Source organism: Pipistrellus kuhlii, unplaced genomic scaffold (assembly GCF_014108245.1).
Source record: "Pipistrellus kuhlii isolate mPipKuh1 unplaced genomic scaffold, mPipKuh1.p scaffold_m20_p_5, whole genome shotgun sequence".
NCBI lineage: Eukaryota > Metazoa > Chordata > Mammalia > Chiroptera > Vespertilionidae > Pipistrellus > Pipistrellus kuhlii.
The window spans coordinates 77,919,318-77,939,137 of NW_023425551.1; the positions used below are offsets into that span (position 1 = coordinate 77,919,318).

The 19,820-nt window shown below is 40.5% G+C and overlaps 1 protein-coding gene across 4 annotated transcripts in view; it reads left to right on the top strand.

The window, feature by feature from the left end:
* Window positions 1–19,820, top strand: part of BTBD9 (BTB domain containing 9) — a 397,317-nt gene that overhangs the window by 286,159 nt on the left and 91,338 nt on the right. For all 4 annotated transcript variants that reach the window (XM_036414400.2, XM_036414401.2, XM_036414399.2 and 1 more), the window contains exon 8: window positions 8,648–8,837. In XM_036414400.2, the coding sequence (XP_036270293.1) occupies window positions 8,648–8,837 (190 nt within the window). The remainder of the gene's footprint in view (window positions 1–8,647; window positions 8,838–19,820) is intronic.

A 19,820-nucleotide genomic window follows, 5' to 3' on the forward strand; every position in this document is an offset into this window, starting at 1 on the left:
ATGGATGCTAAAATGAATACTAGTTGAAATTGTAAAAGGAAAAGCTAACAAGAAAAAGAGGCTTAAAGGAACAAGGCTCTAGCACTCAAACACATAGCCTGTTTTCTCCCCATGTTCCCCTGCCAATACGGAGAGGAATCATGACAGAATCCTGGGAACTGGGTTAGCAAGCAGCCTTTTTACAGAGCTGGGAACCAGGAAAATTTGAGGAAAGAAAAGTTTAAAATGTTTTTCTTCAGCAATGTGATGTAATATATGAATGAACAGTGGTTTTTTTGTGTGTGGGGTTTTTTTTTAATCTGATAGGTAAAACTAAGAATTAATGTAACTTGGTGCCAGTGTTGTGGAATACATTTTTGTAGCTTTTGATAGTTTCCAAGAAAGATGAGCTTGTGTTCTATTAAATAATTTGCTATTGTTCCTTTAGCGAAGGTAGTTTTTCCTTTGAACTAAAGACAGAGGGTGGATTGCAATTGGGTTGGAAGTTTGCCTGTCAGCAACAAGTACCTGTATATGCTTGGTGATAGACCCCTAAGGTGAGTCTCCCTTAAAACCAAAAAGTGTAGCTGTGTGGGTTAATATATGTGCGGGTATGACCTTCAGCTAAGAGCCTTAGTTGCCTTTTTGAAAGAGACATACTTTGTATCTCTGAAAATCTTGGCAGTAGAGAAGAGTCTGTGCTGAAGCTATTAAGCATGTGTTTGTGGCATGAGCCACTGTGCTGTTGGAATACATTTTGTACTGAAATCAGGCGGGGAAACAGTGACTGAAGCCCTCCATGAGCACAGTTTTGAAGATGATGGCCCTCTGTTAAGTGCTAAGTGCTTTTGTGTCAGATGGGTTTGTTTTTTCTTCCTCTCAAAGGTAATCAAGTAACATGTCAGTCTTATCTTTAAACTAGAGGCCCGGTGCACAAAATTCATGCACTAGGGGCAGGGAGGTGGTCCCTCAGCCCAGCCTGTGCCCTCTCATAGTCTGGGAGCCTCATGATTGATTGCACCAAATAGGTAGGCCCTGTCCACCCAGCTGGGGCTCCACAACGGATCACCCCATAGAGGAAAGCCCCTCCTACCCTCCGCAGCACCCCTGTGGGATAGCCTGGGCCTCCCTTTTTGGGGTGATGGATCTCAATGCACAGAGGGAGGCACTGGCCACCCGCCAGTCACTGGCCTGGGCCTCCCTCTTTGGGATGATTGTGGAGCCACCCGATTGATCAATCGCTCCACTGGCTAGTGGTCTGAGCCTCCCTCTGCAGGGTAATCATGGGGCAATGGCCAGGCCCCAAGTCAATCACATTGCACCTGCCTTGGCTGGCCTGGCACCAGTGGGTGTCATAGCATGGTGGACTGCAAGATTTTCCAGATGGTTGTTCAGTCAATTTGCATATTATGCTTTTATTATTATAGATTATTGTAGATATAGCTGGCCCTCAGGTCATGTCCTAGTGAAGTAATACTACCTTTTAAAAAATTTATTACTCCTGATTTAAATTTACTGGCAAGCTCTTAGCTACCCAAGTGCTATGTACTAGTAAGAAGGAAGAATGGTGAAATTGTTTTCAGATCACTTTTTCTGTAGTTCCTGCTGTCTGAGTCATCCCAATACCCATACACTTGCAAAATGTATACACTTTGTTAACATGCAACTTTTGCATTCAGAAGCAGCAAATTAAATTTGTCTGAGCAGAATTGCTATGTGCACAGAGGGGGGTAAGTAATTTCTGCCCAGGCAGTTTCCCTTAACTGAAGGATGGCAGAGAAAGGCAAACCAGAGAGAGACACAGATGCTGGATTTTGGCAGTTTCCTATATAATAAAGAGCTAATATGCAAATGGTCATCATGCCCTTGCACCGGGGGCCGGTGGACCTGAGGCCAGGCCAGGGGATCCGAGACTGTGCCCCCTGCCTGGCACCAGGCTGGGGGACCTGAAGCCATTCTCCCTGCCCAGCAGGGCTTGATGGGGGACCTGAGGCTGCCCCCCCTGCCCTGTGGGGCTTGACAGGGTGGGTCTTGAGTAATTTCGAGGTGTGCGTTGATGGGTGGGAACTTGACTTTGGTTCCCGTGGCGCACCCCAGACTCTGACAGGAGGAAGATTTTCATACACATTTTACTAATTTTCTTTCATCTCTGACACTTCTATTATAGAGAAAGGGCAAATAGCAATATTAAAATATTTCCTCTAATTAATTCCCTTTTAATGTGCATGAATTTTTTGCACCGGGCCACTAGTGGTTTTATAAACAAAATGACACAAATTAGGGCAAAAATTCCAGTGGGACAAGGGAGGAAACAGGAAGACTAGAAATACAGTATAAAGCTGAGTCCATCCAGATGGTGTTTTTAATAAATTTATCAGGCACATATGAAGTATGGTAATGAACATTCAAATGGGGAGTGGCCCGGCCCCTTTGGGAGGAAAAACAGTATGACGCCTTTTGTGCCTTGCAATCAGTTAGAATCACTCTCTAATTTTTTCCAGTAAAGGACTCACAGAACTTATTCAGACCATTGAGTAATCATTAGGCAGTCCAACTAGGCAGGCTGAGGTTTGTGTTTCTAGGAAGAAAAATTAATAACAATTACTTATTGCTAAAATGGTGGGAATGGCCTATGGGAGCCAGTAAACCCAGCAGTGACATTTAAGACAAACCTCTTCTGTGAGAACTCCCTTAGTGTGACTAAAGCAGATAGTTCTCCCTCAGGCATAAAAGAGCTTTTATGTTCACTAAAAGCCACATTGTTACATACATTCCTTCTCTCCTTCCTGAACTCCCCAAAACGATTTCTTTGTCACAAAATAGTTTAGTCTACCATGAGTGACCACACTTTCTGTCTACGGCCTAAACTGTTAGGGGAGAAGTGGAGAGAGCGGATGGATACACAATGCTTAGATAGCAGCTCTTCTGCAGTAGGCATATTTGTTTTCGTTCTAATGTTTAGGTCAAGACCCAAAGATTGATTATACTTTACTTTTCTAAGAAAACTTTCACTAAGAAAGCAATTTTTTTCTGCTTTATTCAGTAGCTTTTAGATTTTTTTATCTTTTGGTAAGGAACTAGGTTAAGTAAGGTTAAGTGCCATAACCTGCATAGTCATCTCATTTTCCACCTCTGGTTAATTCATTCAGCAAATATTTAGTACTTACTCTATGCTAGGCACTATTTTTTGGCATTTAGGAGTGCAGCAGTGAAAAAAAAGTTTCTGCCTTTATGAAACTCACATTCTAAATCTCTCTCATTGTCAGGTTAGATCAGAAGTTAAATACTGATTTGGTTATTAAGAATTGGTTGGTACAGTATTGGACGGATAGTCTCAAATAAATACTGATTATTTATAGAAGTTCCTTATCCATTTGGGTTGTACACAAGTTCCTGTTCTCTCCCTTTCACTTGTTGGCATCATTGGTCATTTTACTGTTAATTTGACTCATTATCTAAAAATAGGCATGACAATTAAGAAAAGTGGTAATCTTTTGATTTTGTATTTTATAAAGTAGATATAGTTGCTTATCAGGTTGCTAGTAGAGTTCTAGCAAAAGCTATTTCTTAAAAGGAAATTTTGCGTTTAGGGTAGATTTCACTAATAAAGTCCACCTCTACATGTATAAGTTGAGATGTGTATGTGTTGGCCACTCTTTGTAGATCCAGATTTTGACTAATAAACATTAATGAATAATTATGTCAGAATCAGAGTAGAGACCATGGTATGCTATTTTTCAGCATATACATATAGGGTTCCTTGTTTAGAAGGCAAAATTGTTTAATTTAGCATATATGTTAGACCCCCTCATGATTCCAGAGGGTCAGAGGGTAATGTTACTAAAGTACTTTTGCTTAAAGAAAATGTTAGAGGTGGAAAGAATCTTCTTTAATAAACCCATTTATAAATGTGTCTAAGTAAAAGTTCTGAGTGCTTACCCTAGACATGTTTCCCAAAGAGCTAGAAACTGTTATTAGAAATGACTTTGTGATAGTCCCTGATGCTGCTGCTGTACTAATTGACCACTAGTTAAAATCAGATTATCTAGGAATAAAATTGTGAAGCAGTAACTAGGGTAGATGGAAATGAACAAATTTAGGAAGTGTCCACAAAGACAACTGATAAGACCCAGTGGGTGCTAAAGAGCATATCAGCATTCACAATCGTCATAAAAGGTTTTATCCAACCAGAGGCTTGCCAGCTTTCTAGTTTTCATGAGGACAGTGTTAAAATGTGTGAAACTATTTAAAAAAAATATTCCGTATGTGGAACAGAACATAGGAACATATGTGTAAAGTTTGGAGACGAGGAACACTCTCATGCTCGTCACCCAACTTTAGAAATGAAACACGGATAAATCTTTAAAGCTTTGGTGTGTCCCTCTCCAATTTGCTTCCCCACTGTCTTCCTATCCAGAGGATAACTATTTCTCTGCATTTCCTAGCTTTTCTTTCTAAGGTCGCCATATAGGTATATATTACTAAACAGTAGAAATGGAAACATTTCTACTCTATGTGTTTTTCTGATTTGCTCTTCTTAACCTTTTCTTTGTAAGGTTGAGCTTTGTTGACACACTTAGTTTTAGTTGATTTATTTTTAGTGCCGCGTAATTTTTGCTTAGTAATGAGCTTTAATAATTCAGTGGACAGGTTAGTCACACCTAAGGAGAATTATTAAACACAAATATTAATCTTAAGAAATTACTCAGAATGCTTCAAAAAGAGGTTAAAGAGGAAAAATTTAAAGGAAGCTTAAAAAGCATGGAGGATGGAATGAAAAGTTCTAACAGAGGTCTGTTGGGAATGCTAAAAGAAAAAAACAAAGTAAGGGGGAATCAATACCCAAATAATGGCCAAAATTTCGCAAAGTCAATAAATCCATAAATGTTTATATTCAGTCCTGAGCAGGATAAATTTAATTTACATCTAGGTGCAATATAGTAAAATAACAAAACACCAAAATCAAAGAGAAAGCCTTAATATTAACTGTAGAGAAAAACACAAGTATAACAGAGGGATAGCAGAATTGGGTAGACATAACAGAGAAGCCAGAAGACTGGAATAATATCTTCAAAGGGCTGAGAAAAAACAAAGCAAAACAACTTTTTAAAAAATATATATTTTATTGATTTTTTACAGAGAGGAAGGGAGAGGAAGAGAGAGCTAGAAACGTCGATGAGGGTGAAACATCAAACAGCTGCCTCTTGCACACCTCCTACTGGGGATGTACCCGCAACCAACGTATTATACATGCCCTTGACCAGAATCGAACCTGGGACCTTTCAGTCCGCAGACCGACGCTCTACCACTGAGCCAAACCGGTTTCAGCAAAACAGCTTTTAACATAGAGTTTTATACCCAATTAACCTATTTTTCAAGAGTAGTGGCAAAATGCACTTTTAAACAAAGACTGCTGAATACTAGTGAATGTGTCTTAGAAAGAAGGAAATTGAGCCAAAAAGGAAGGACTGTATAAAAAAGTAATGGCATACATATAGGTGAATAAGTAAATTTTGACTGTATGAAATGATAATAATGACTACTAATATTCAGAATGCAAAGCAAAGTGGAACTAAAATGTTAGATAACACTGACAAGCCTTAAGGCAAGTGATGTGTATTAAAACTGTTAAGGGAAAGGGCATATGTGATTTTTCATTTTAGGCATTAAGTGTGGTGTGCATATCTAAAATTTAGTAAAGAGTAGAAATATGTAATATTCAAATCAATAGATAGCTGGTGAGGAAAGTAAGGAAAACTGTCAATTTATTAGTAAGCAACAAAAGAATGGACAGAGAGGTTGGGGAAATAGCAAAGAAAAAACTTACAAAAAGAAAGTAAAGTCAACCCAAAGATATGAGTAGTAACAGTTAATGTAAGTCATATAAATCTGCCAATTATAAAAATACTGACTTAAAAAATACAAAGTATAATAATATTAAGGAATAATATTAAGGAAATAGTAGCCAAATATGATTTGCTGTAGCACAAATCATAAAGGAAAATATTAAGTATTTCAACTCGATACATTTACCAACAAAGAAATAGCATTCTGCAAATTAGTTAGAAAGAAAATAGACAAATAGACAAAAGATAAAGATAGTTTGCAGAAAAGAGGTGGAGAATGATTCCAAAGGGGAAAGAAAGAGAAAAATGTTAATCTGACAAAAGCCAAAACCACATTGAGATGTCCTGTCACACTTACCTATCTAACATTACCAAGAGACTGTGAGGAGGAACATGAGTTGAGAGTATAAATTCTTACAACCACATATATGAGTAATTTGGCAGATGGAAGGTGAACTCATAGCCTTGAGTGTAATACTATTTCCATGTGCATGTAAATCTTATGGATTCCTTGAGCAGAAGAAAATACCTTTGTTTGTAATCACAAAGACAAGAATGGTAACAATCTAAATGCCTCTCAGCAGGAGACTAGATATATAAATGTTTGCATCTTTACACATTAAAATGTTTTATATACTTTACATGAATAATAAAAGATTTATCTTCTATTGAATGTTCCTTCATCCTAGTTCAGTGTTTGTGGTAAATGTTAACATTGTACACCAAACATTCCTTTCTTCTAAGGACACAGCAGGGTTGCACTTTCCCACCTCCTTGAACTTAGGAAGGCCCTGTGACTTGCCAAGTCCACCACATGTGAGCCACGTGATGTGTTACTTTGGGGGAAGAGTTTTAAGAGCCAGTACCCAGCTCTCTCTCTTCTCACACGCTAAAACAAAGCCTCTGTCACCTGGTCCCTGAGTGATACAGGGAGCACAGCCACTGGGCTGATTGTCCCTGAACACACAGGGTGAGCGAAGAACAAACGTGTGCTGTGTGAACCGCTAGGAGAGTTGGGGCTGTTACTGCCTCCACAGTGTTGTTATGTCTCAGCTCAATTTACTGTGCATCTTGTGTCCCTTCCATAAGTTCTCTCTTCCAAATCACAGAATTCTTCCTCTTTTCCAAGAGACAAGGTACTAGAACACTGCCTCTAAATATAGCGCTTCATCTGTCTTTTTTCAAAGTCATGGAAGCTTCTCTCTAAGCCCCTTCTCTGTCAGAAAACTGTCCTTGCAGGTTTTTGCACCAGTGTTTTTGCTTTGGAGTTAAGCTTCATAGCAAGAGGATTCATCACCAGAAAATTCATTCTCTCTCCCTTCTCCTCCCCTCCCTTCCTTCTTTATCTGTGGATGGCTGTCCTCATCTGCCAAGAGCAGAGCCATTAGGGAAGGTCTGTGAGATGAGGGCGCGCCCAGCTTTGGGAAATAAGTACATTTCATAAAGATACATGTACGACTCTTTACTTGGCATTCTTGTAAAGTTAGAAATGTTTTGGCACAGTGGTAGTACTGCTCTCCCTCTTTTCAGAGTATAATGTTGTACCGAAAAGTACAGTATACTGTATATCTGATGAGAAATTATCTTTTTTCCCAATCTATTTTCAAATTATGTAATGTAAGCTATAAATCTTGAATGGACATAGCCAGGGTTAATTATAGATTTGGGTTAAATGACTTAAATAGCTTAGGGGGGGGGGGGAGGAACTCACCTTTTATCATTCTTTTCTTACTGTTCAGAATATATGTAGTTTGTTTTTGAACAGATGTTATTTTGTGGAAGCCCTTGATTTTTATAAATAAACAGGTTGATATGGCTTGGAATATAGAGGGAAACTCAGAATCAAAACAGAGCTGGTGTTTCAAAATATAGCAGTTTGTGAACAAAGAGAAAAGCATATGTATTAAAATGCATGGAATAGTAAACAAACAAAAGAGGGAAATAAATCATGGCTGAGGGCAATGTATATTCTGAAAAAGCGTTGGTGCCATGTCCTGGATATTTTTCTTTTTTATGAATTTTCAAATGGTAATATAGGTGTATATATCGATATACACACACACACACACACACACACACACACATATATATTTAATCTTTTTTCAAGTAAATTTATTAAACGTAATAAATAAGTGCAGTTTAGAGAATGTAAGTGCCATGAGACTACCACGTAGCTAAAGAACAGAACAAGACCAGTACTTTTGAAACCCCTACAAAATTTCATTCTGGAAATGAAGTCATTAATGTTTGAACCCCATTGGTGGGAGTCCCTCCAAGATTTCATCTCTCTTTTTTCAGACAAATTATCCTCAAATTTGTATAATAATTCCTCGGACTTCAGTTTTAGATGTATGTATATCTCTAAACAAAGTATATTTATAGTTTTGCCTTTTTTAAAACATTGTATAAATAAACTCATACTCTGTGTTCTTCTGTCTTGTTTTTTTTTTAACTTAACATTTTTTTTATTCATCTACTTGCATATAGCTATGGTTCATTAATCTCAATTACTGTGTAGTTTCCCTCTATAGTATTATTTTGCAGTGTGTTAGTTCATTTTATATTTTATGGGGTATTATGTTTCTTTTCCATAAAATTTTGTAAGGTTAATTGTTATATGTAGTTTGGTTTGTTCCAACCTTACGTACAACTACATTTTGTTTTGTTTTTAAGCTATTTGACATGGAAAATGTGTTCATATTCTGAGATAATCAAGATATTCTAATTTACCTTTTGTCAATGATTTGAGATAAATATTGATTTTTTTTTTTCCACAACACACTATCGAGATATATTTGATTTTTCTTGTCTTGGCTTCACAGTTCCCAAGGAGAATGTCGCAACGATTGCTGATTGTGCCAGTGTGATTGAAGGAGTCAGTCGGAGCCGAAACGCCTTGCTGAATGGGGACACAAAGAATTATGATTGGGATTCTGGCTACACATGCCATCAATTAGGAAGCGGGGCCATTGTGGTTCAGCTGGCACAGCCATACATGATTGGGTCAATACGGTAAGAAGACTACTTCTCACTCATTACTTTTGAAATGGAAGACACATACAAATTATAGTTTGGTACCGCGATGTGTCAATAACTTCAGTGAAGACACTCTTCTATTCTTTGCTCTTGATAGGGAGGGAGGGTAGAAAGGGGTACAGAGATATAGGTACTTGTTGGATTCTCGGGGGAAGGGGAGATGCAACAAGAGTTAGACTTCTGGGGAAACTAGAATAGAGGGCTCTCCCTGATTCGTATTGGTTAGGGACTTGTAGGATAATGTCAGCACAAGATACACAGAATAAAAAATCATTTGAAGCTTTAATAAATGGCTTTTCATAGGGACAACAGAGAACTGTATATGAGACCTGCTTCTAAAGAGTTTTTGTAATGATCTTTGTGTCTGTTTTTTATTTGTTGTTTTCATTTTGCTTTAAGAAAGGAACTTTAACCCAATATTGCTTGATTTATAGGATCACATGATTTTGTTGTTGTTGTTGTTGTTGTTGTTGTTAATCCTCACCTGAGAAACATTTTTATATTGAATTTTAGAGCGAGGGGAAGGGAGGGGAAAAGACAGAGCAAGAAACATTAATGTAAGAGAGACACATCAATTGATTGCCTCCTGCATGCACTCTGACCAGGGCTGGGGATCATACCTGCCACCGAGGCACGTGCTCTTGACCAGAATCAAACCCAAGACCCTTCACTCCACAGGCTGATATTTAACCACTGAGCAAAACTGGTGAGGGACTGGTGACATCTCCTAGACTCTAGAGCCTAGAAAATATACTTTTAGTTCAAGAGAACCATCTGGGTCTTAAATAGGCTGCCTATTTGTTCTTAATGTTCTAAGACTGTCTCTGAAAGAGTAATGGTAAATTTTATAAATATTAGAGGCCTGGTGCATGAAATGCGTGCACAGGCGGGTCGGGACGTCCCCCAGCTTGGCCTGCATCCTCGGGAGATGTTGGGCCTAAACCAGCAGTCGGCCATCTCTCTGGCAATTTGGGACCATACTTTTCATACAGGTGGAAGGCATCTTGCTGTTGTTTGGGCAGCTACATTTTTTTGCCCTGATTATAAAAAGTAGAACATAACATAATCCTTCTGAAGCAGTAGTACTGTTTTCCCCATCTTATGGGTGGAAAAACTGAAGCAGAGAGAAGTTAAGTAATTGGCTTTGTTACAGTTGTGTCAGAATCAGGGCTGACCACAAAATGTGCAAGCCAGAGTCCATGCATGTCATCGCTGCATCATCCTGTTTTTTCAGTGTTAGAGTAGCCTTGCCAGGTTTGAATTTTTAAATCTAAGGGACTGCTCCCAATATATAGGGTAGGGTCCCTAGGCCTGGTTGGCAATCAGGGCCATCTGTGGGGCAACTGGAAGGCGGGGCAATCGGTCAATTTGCATATTAAGGTTTTATTATCTAGGGTGTGTGTGTGTGTGTGTGTGTGTGTGTGTGTGTGTATTTATATTTAGCATTAGATGAGCTGTTTTACATTGTCTCTTAGCCTGTAGGGGTAAAGACGTTGGCAGGATATGGCCACTTTCCCCCTATCACACTTCTCAATTTAAAGTCAGTATGTATAAAGAGAGCAGTAGGACAAATTAAGGTAGTAGGGGTCTAATATGCAAAAATTAATTGGTGTTTAGTTTAGTAACCGCAGAGGTAATTGCTGCTTGCCTCAATGATTTGACATAGATACTAATTTTTTTTTACAACAGTTTCTGGGAACCCTGATGAGTGATGGTAGATTTCTTGGAGAATTAAGACTGTGGATTTCTTCATTTAAATTGTCAACCCCTTTTCATAAAGAGCCATGTACAGCTGGAGTACCATAGCCAACAAATCGCAGAGAGAGGAGCCTGGAGTTTAAACTGCAGGCAGACAGCTCACATTGTGCTTAGGAAGGGGAAGAGACAAGCCACAGGCAGTCTGAACAAACTGCCAGTGCAAATAGCCCCTGTCACAGAGCAAACAGCACCCCTCCTTCCTCTTCCTCACCTGCATGCATTAACTAAAGTATTCATAAGCCATCTATTTCATAAGCCATTTGTGAATTTTTGTCATAGGTGGTGTGAAACGTATCTGAATATTTCTCATTACAGTCTATCCCTCTTCACTTTAAAAACCTGGGAAACAGTTGTCCTTCTCTTGTCACTGGCGCTCTTTATAGTCTCCACAGTTTCTTGAAGATTACCAATCGTGTCTCTGAGATTACATCTGCAATTTCTTTCAGCAGGCGTGTGGTGTAACTCATCTGAGCCAGGAGACTTGAAATCATATAAATTGACTAGATACCCTCTTTCTTTCACTTCACCTATTTGGGGCTTCAATTTTTTCTTTATTATGTTTGTTCTGCCATTTCTAATTTGGAGACCAGCCGTCTTGCCAATGAACAAGTAAGCAAACTGGCAGCTTAGTAGCTCTTCCCACTCTCTTTTAATGTTCCTTGTATTGTGTCTGTTTACCTGGTACTTCCCTTCCTCCCCTCCTACACACACACATACACACACACACCTAACAAGGTCCCATGTGCATCTCAAACCCATGTCAGAAATGGATCCTATTATCTTTTCCTTCCCCTGTTCAAGTTGCCTCACACTCGATGCCCCATTTCATACCATGGCACTACCCTTCTATCCATCAACTGAGCCCAAAACATGGGGATCTCTCTAAATTTCTTCCTCTCTCTCCCTATTGCCCTCAACTAGTCAGTTGTAGAGTTCTGTCAATACCAGCTCCTACTTGGTCTCACAAATCCTTCTCTTCTCCTTCCACTGTCATCACCACAGTTGCACCTTTGTAGTTCCTCCTCTCCACCTGGCCTTCCAGACTTTCATCTAGCCCTTCCTTCCCCCCAGCAACCATCTCCCACCTGTTACCACAAATCTCATTCCTTAGAGAATTTGTGGCTACTGTTTTCCTTTGGGAGAAAGTTCCAACAAAGGCACTAAAAGTGATCTGACTTGGCTACTGTCTGTACAGCCTGTCTCCACCCACCCTGCACCTGCTCTGTCACAGCCTCCTCTGCTCCTTGCAGTTTTACACTTGTCACCCTCTTCCCCCCGCATCTTCAACTCTTTGTACACACTGTCCTCAGGGCTTAGGTCTCTCATTGCCTTCTCATCACCCCCTGTATGCCTGGCTATTATTCCTGCTTCAAATCTCCACTCCTTTGAGCACGCTTCTATAACCTCACCATCTTCTGGGCTAATTTGAACATTCCTCCTCAGTGATCTCAGTGATCAAATTGCTACCAGAGCATTTGTTGTATTTGTCAAATTGTGTCCTTGCTGCCTCCTCCGGGCCTCAGCTGATATATAAAGCCTGTGGCAACTCAGAATGAGCATCCCTCGACAGTTTGTGCAGATGAGGTAGTCTGACAAGATAGAGGGAAAATTGTGGTGGGTAAGATCTAGTAAGAGATCTAAAATCTATATCCAACAGGGGCCTCATGAGGTCTTTGCCAAAGTGACAGCTTAGAGACAAATAGGCTATTCATGTGACAAGGCCACCTTGACCTCCAGCTCAGGTCAAAGCATCAGAGAGGTTGAATCTGACTCCAGAAAAAGGTGTGATTGGGACTTATGGCAAGAGGGAACAGTGTCCATTTGTTTCTCTTTGAATGTGGGATTAAAATGGTTCCCCCAGTTTTTCTTTTCCTGACTCAGAGGAGGGATGATGTGCATGAGCACAGCCAAAGGCAGAGCTGTGCATCTCAGCACAGTGTGACGCCTCCGACTTCCTCCAGCCCAGATATTGTTTCTGTGGGGAGAAAATCCATGCCACTGAAGCCTGTGTAACTGGCTGAGTGCTCAGAGAGACACGTCTCTGTGAAACTCACATTATGTTGTCAGGGGCTGCATTTGCCTCTTCTGTGACATTGTTAAGAAGAGAAGGACAGGGATTTATTAACCACCAATGCCCCTGGACGATGCTGGATGTCCTGGCAGGCTGTGGTTAGCAGCTCATGTGCCCAGACAGATATTTATTGGTGGGAAAGTAGATCAGGGGCACCTCTTCATGGGTACGGGTAATTGACCAATGACAGTTGACTAGTAAATGACATTTTACCTACAGTTTCTACAGTTGCTTGTGTTGACTGATTTGCTTCCTTCTCACTGTATCTGAAGAAGGCCAGTGATTCTGAATCAGTTCCTAAGGATGCATGTTACAAGGCTGAGTGACTTACGCGTTCCCATCTGAAAGTGAGCTGACAGTCCTGGAAACTCGTGGTACCCTGACTTCAAATTCAGATTTCTTTGTAGGTGATGACTTTTAAGGCCAAAGTCTCAAACACAAATGATCTCCATCACTGTGTTCATTATTTCTGTGAGGAGACATAGTTGTTTGTGGATAAAAACTATTTGTTTTTGTCTCTATTTGTCTGATTTCATCCACAGAATCCATTTCTTCTTTTCCTGAGTTTCCCCTGTGGCTGGTAGGCAAGCAGAACCTTGTTTCTTTTCTTCTTCTTTTTTTAACCCTTACCCGAGGATTGATTTCTAGAGAAGGGTAGAAAGAAGGCAGGGGGGTTTGGGGGGAGGAGAGAGAGAGAGAGAGAAATGCAAGAGAGACATATTGATTGGTTGACTCCTCAATGTGCCCCTACCAGGGCTGGGGGATCAGGAACCGAAATATGTGCCCTTGAATGATAATTGAACCCAAGACCTTCAGTCCGAGGGCCGATACTCTAAGCTAGGGGTGTCAAACTCAATCAGAGAAGGGGCCAAAATCTAAAATCCAGCCTAAATCGCGGGCCGAATGGTTTACTGAACAGTCATAAACTGTCATTGTGATGGAAACGCAGTGGAGTGCAGTGATGACAGCGCGGTTCGGGCCACATTGCAAGGCCTGGCGGGACGGATTTGGCCCGAGGGCCTTGTGTTTGACACATGTGCTCTAAGCAATGAGCAAAAGTGGCCAGGGCAAGCCTTGTTTGTTTCTTTAAAAAAAAGAAAAAATCTATTGATTTTTACAGAGAGGAAGGGAGAGGTATAGAGAGTTAAAAATATCAATGAGAGAGAATCATTGATCAGCTGCCTCCTGCACTCTCCCTACTGGGGATGTGCCCGCAACCAAGGTACATGCCCTTGACTGGAATCAAACCTGGGACCTTCTATCCACTGAGCCAAACTGGTTAGGGCAAGCCTTGTTTCTTTTTTTTTTTTTTCCTTTTTCTTTTCTTTTTTTAAAATATATTTTATTGATTTTTTTTTTTTTTTTTTTTTTTTTTTTTTTTTTTTTTTACAGAGAAGAAAGGAGAGGTATAGAGAGTTAGAAACATCGATGAGAGAGAGACATCGATCAGCTGCCTCCTGTACACCTCCTACTGGGATGTGCCCGCAACCACGGTTCATGCCCTTGACTGGAATCGAACCTGGGACCTTTCAGTCTGCAGGCCGACGCTCTATCCACTGAGCCAAACCGGTCTTGGCAAGCCTTGTTTCTTGATTGATAATGCTTACACCTAACCTCAGTTAGCAGGTTAGTGTGTCTGGAGAAGCTAACCTTGAAATATGATCTCTGACCATCTCCACCTCTTCCTGTTTTCTTTTATTCATTTAGCAATAGTGTGTTGAGTCTTCTACTGTGTGTCAGGCGCTGTTCTAAGCACTGGGCTACAGCACAATATAAAGAAAACAGTCGTCAAACATTGGTGCTCTCATGGAACTGACATCCTGTGGGAGAGATAAATAATAAACAACCATTTTGTAAGGTGTCAATTATTCCCAAGTGCTCAGAGGCAATTAGGAGGGAGGACTGGGGGATGGAGACTGCAGTTTTAGATTTAGAAGACCCAGTCCATCGGGGACCGGCCGGCCGACTGCAGGAGCCACAAGGGGGCCACTGTGGCTGGAGCAGATGGAGGGAGTTAACTGGAGAGGTGATAGCCCCGAGTTGCTTTGCTGCTTATTCAATTTTCAGTCACCAGTTCCCTGACCATCCCACTTGCCACCAACCTGGTCCCGTAGTTTCACGGCACAGTTAGAGGGGAGGTTTCTTGCTAAAGAGAGGCAGGGCTGGGGCCATCATGCCTTTAGAAGCACCTTCCTCGCTCCTGGCCGCCTTTTATCTAACCGGCTCTTGGAGAAGGAACAGCAGGAGGCGTCCTAGTCCTTGCAGTCTAACCGGAAACTTTCTCCCCATCCTTGTGTTTCTCTTTCCGAGAGCCAAAGCTGGCAGTGCACCTGGGAAATAAAGGAGTGTGTCTCTGTTGTTGCCAGGTTCACAGGCACAGCAGAAGTTATGCATTTTATTTGAGAGAAAACAGAAATTGCCTGGAATGGGTCTTTAAAAGTGGCAGCTGAGTGGTAATTATATAATTTTCATGCCATTTAAAAAACATTAAAATTTAAATAACAGCAAATCCTCAGAGGCCTGGCCACATGAAAGACCAGCGTAGAGTCATAATAACTAACCAGATATACTTAATGTCTTAGTTCCTCTGTCACCTCAATTTAAGATTTATCTTTCACTTACTAATCTTGATATTCTCTTAAGTATTTCCCGGCTAGTATGAGAAACCACAAACAATTTTTGCATTGGCTTTGAAAATTATGGATTTGTAATTGATATGAGCAATACCGTAAGTAAAAATACCCATAAATACTTTAACTAACAAACCTAATTGTAAGTAGACTTCCCAAAGACAAAGCAGCACAGGCAAGTGCCACAAAATAAAACTGGAATCTTAGGTGCTGAGGATTAAGGAGTTAGTGACACAAAAAGATTTTGAGTCCCTCCCTTGGAAAATGTTAGGACAGAATGGGTCTACCCCAGAGTATGTTCTTGATGGGTATTCCTGATCACTTTAGTCTATGCAGGTGAAGCTCTTTTTATTCTGCAGTTGGAAAAGCCAATTATATTTATAAAAGTTAATCTAGCACTGAATGTCTGAACCACAAATCAGGTTATGTTTTGTAATTATTAAACATAAAATAAAGCAATAGCAAGCAATAGCAAGTTGATCATTTTTTAAAAAATAGATATGCCACTGTGGTCCCAGCATATTTTTCTTTCTCTGAGTTGTCAGGTTCCTGCAGATTCAGCTGCCCTTTCTCTGTGGTGTGGCTACAACCAGCTCCGGATGAGCTGTTATTCAGTGTGCAAATTCCTGAGACCCCTATTTGATGGCTGTTTTTCCTTCTTCCCACCAATTACCTCCCTGCCAAACTACAGCTCATCCACTTCTTGCCCAAAGGCTAGGAAAAGAAAAGAAAAAGGAGAGGAGTCACATACCATTCCCTTTTGTTTCCTATTTAATCACTCCATGAAGGCGTAGTCAATAAGAATGGGGAGAGGAACCAAGCTGATGATTCGAATGATGTTTTGTGATTATTTGAGTATCTTCCACATTGATACTGCCCTCGGTCTCTCATAGGACCACAGACAATCTCCAGTTGAAGATAGTGATTTTGTAGGATTGATATGAAATTGGATCTTTGTCGTGATTTCCAAGTATCTAATACAGTTCTCCATTCTGTGAGTACTCAATAAATACTCATTGACTGAACTGACAACATAGTATGTTAGTGCAGTAAAGGGAGTTCTATCTATCAGCTAAATTGGACATCATATTTGCTCCTGTCTGATCTAAGTGTATGTGAGAAAACTGCTAAAGATTTGGCATCTTCAGCAAATGACTGAGATTAAGCTCTGGAGTTAGGCACCGACATTGGCACAGGTAAGAAGCTTCTCTCACGTTCTGTGCCACTTCCACTTCCTTCTGGCTGAGTGCTGCACGGGCAAGCAGTACATCTATTTACATGTGCACAGCCTCCTTTGCAACCTAGAGAGCTAGACATTTCCTTTTTATAGTCTAAAGAATACAACAAACATCAAAATATATGATTCCTCTGGCTTAGATTAAGATTGCCTATAATTCTCGTCAAAATTGGAAAGATATTTTATAAAATTTGCTTCATATCAGTCATGCTGAGCATCATCTGTCACAGCCCTGAAACAAGGAATTCCTCCTTGTCTTGCTGATTGGTGATTTATTTAACAAGCGTCGTTTCTCTCTCAGCCTGTCTGCATTGCACTAGTCTTCTGTTACCATTCTCAGACCTTGGAATTCTGATTCCCCCCAAAAAATTGTTGAATAAAAAATAATATCTGTCGCCCTTGCCGGTGTGGCTCAGTGTTGGAGCATCGGCCCTAGCACCAAAGTGTCTCAGGTATGATTCCCAGCCAAGACCTCGTACCTGGGTTGCAGATTCATTCCCTAGTCCTGGTCGGTTGGGGCAAGTGCAAGAGGCACTTTCTCACATCAATGTTTCTCTCTCTCTTCCCTCCCCCCTCCACTCTCTCTATAAATCAATGGGAAAAAATATCCTTGGGTGAAGATTAACAAAAACAAACAAACAAACAAACAAACAAATAAAACAAAAACAATAATATCTGTTGTTCCCAGTAGACACGTAAGTCTGAACTGTGTGACTGTTTAGGGGACAAGAAATCCTGGAGCCTAAGGGAAGTAGGTTGAGAGCATGGTAAATATGCCTACACCAGTTTCATCCTAGAAGTATTTCAAGACCAGAAAGTATTGCTATGGCAACTAAATTGCATGTTAAAAATACAGGAGGGGCACTAGAATTCAGATGTTCTTTGGAAAAGCAGGAAAGGTTAAATGCCAAAGAAAAGAGTGTGTGTGTTTGATTTACTTCACATGTCAGCCATTTATCTCTCTTGAGTGATTAGAGAACTTGACAACTAGTCATCGTAAAATATAGCTGGATACATGAAAAGAAAAATCCTTTTACTTTGAAAGATAAACCCATCAAGAAGACATTTTTACAGTCTCATCAGCCCCATTTGACCCAGTATTTAATGCACAAATGTATGTTAATAGTTATACAGAATTGTTATTTAACCCCCCCCAAGCAAATACTTCACCAATAGTGCTTTAAACACACACACACACACACACAAAACACACACACACACACACACACACACACAAAAAAAAAAAAAAAAAAAAAAAAAAAAACTGGAATCATTTACCTTGGAAGATGAAATGAATGGAAAACATTAGCCTGCTCTTTCTGTACTTCACTGTGGCAGGAGTTTTACCCATGGCTGTCCTGAGAGGGCATACAGGTCACAGAAATGTGCCTCTTCTCAGGAGGGCTAAAGGTAGCAGAGGCCTTTCGGCAAACGGAATGGAATTCCTACAAATTGGATACATCACATCACTTGGAAATATATTCTGAATGTTAAGTAAAGCTAATCTGAAAACCGATGAAGGGTCACCTTTGAAAACCTTCAGTTCCTTGGGTATCCTCAAATCAGAGAGATTTTTCCCCAAGGGCCCAATTTTGTCACCTTGTTAAGCTGCTTTTGGTGCATCTTGGTAGCACCTGATGTCAGCATATCTCACTTTGTTTTAAAGCTTAGCCCTTTGTAAAATGGTAACCACGGGGCACTTGACCAAAACATTTGCATATCTCTAGTTAAGAACAAGGAGAAGCACCGAGATCAAGGAACTCTTCCACCTCCATCTACCTCCATTCTGCATCCTCCTCCTGGGAAAAGTGATTGTGACAGGCCAGTTGGTGCCCTCAAAGACTCCTTTCAGCAACTTTCCTGGACACTCAGGCCCAGCTCCAGCTGAGGAATCATTTTTTTCTGCTGTGTTGCCTCTTTCAGCAATGTATCAGATTCAGTATAAGGGGTGTTGGTTACTGGATAACAGCAGACTATGCATTTACTTCTCCCCGGATTGTCTTTCCTTTCTCCCCTAAGTCCTAACGGTAAGGATCCTCTTCCTTTCTCTTACCTTTTGATGTCTGAAATCATGTCCCTCATTGACTCTGACATTACCAGCCTTGCCACATTATCATTTCATTGTAACTGAAAACCAGTCAGGACTGTTAGATGTTCTGTACAGTCTAATGTTTTGAAATGGCTAATGGTCCTTTCAGTTGCCATGTCTTACAGTAGCTCTGGAGCTTTAGTGGCCTCACTGCCTCCATGTGAGAGATGATGAAACCAAAGTACAATTGAATTCCTTCTCTTTCTCTCCACTGTGAACATGGCCATGCATCTGGTGCTTAAACTCTGTCTTGAAGATTCTAATTTGTTGCAAGTTCCTACACAATGTCCCATGGCCTTAAAAAGAAATTAGTTCTCGTGGAAATCACAGAAACTTTCATTAAGTGTTGTGGCTAAGACATGACAACATCTATTTTTATTACTGGCACTCATTTGCTCAAAAGGATCCATTTGACTACAAATAAAGATCCCAGTTAAGAAAGACTTTTAAAGTGTTGGGTTTTTAACTTTATTTTGTTTTGATTTTGTTAGTTTCCTTTGGTCTCACATAGCAAAAAGGCTGCTGGTATTGGCTCTGCATTTCAGTGAGCTTTTCGATTTTTCCCATCTTTTCCACATGTATTATGGCCTCAGAGAAACAAGGCAGCTGCTACAGCTTTAACTACCATGTCTGCAGTTAGGCAGGAGGAGAAGGGCAAGGGGGGTATAAGAGTTAAGAACCCTGCCAGCAAGTCTGTTCCTTCTATTAATCGAGGCCAGAGCTGTATTTGAAGCCGCACCTTACCAACTTCCACTTAGTTATTAGGTAGAGCTGTGTTATGCAGTCTTCCCCATCAGAATTGGAGAGGAAGTTGAGGGCATGGTTGCTCATCCAGTCAACAGTTCTGCCACAAACCCTGCTTGACATTTCACATCTACTTTGGAATTTTATAAATCTCCATATTTCATGCATTCCACTTATTTTTTTTAAAATATATTTTATTGATTTTTTACAGAGAGGAAGGGAGAGAGAGAGAGAGCTAGAAACGTCGATGAGAGAGAAACATCGACCAGCTGCCTCTTGCACACCCCCTACTGGGGATGTGCCCGCAACCAATGTTCATGCCCTCGACCGGAATCGAACCTGGGACCTTTCAGTCCGCAGACTGACGCTCTACCACTGAGCCAAACCAGCTTCGGCTCCACTTATTTTTTAAAGCAGCTTTATTGAGTAC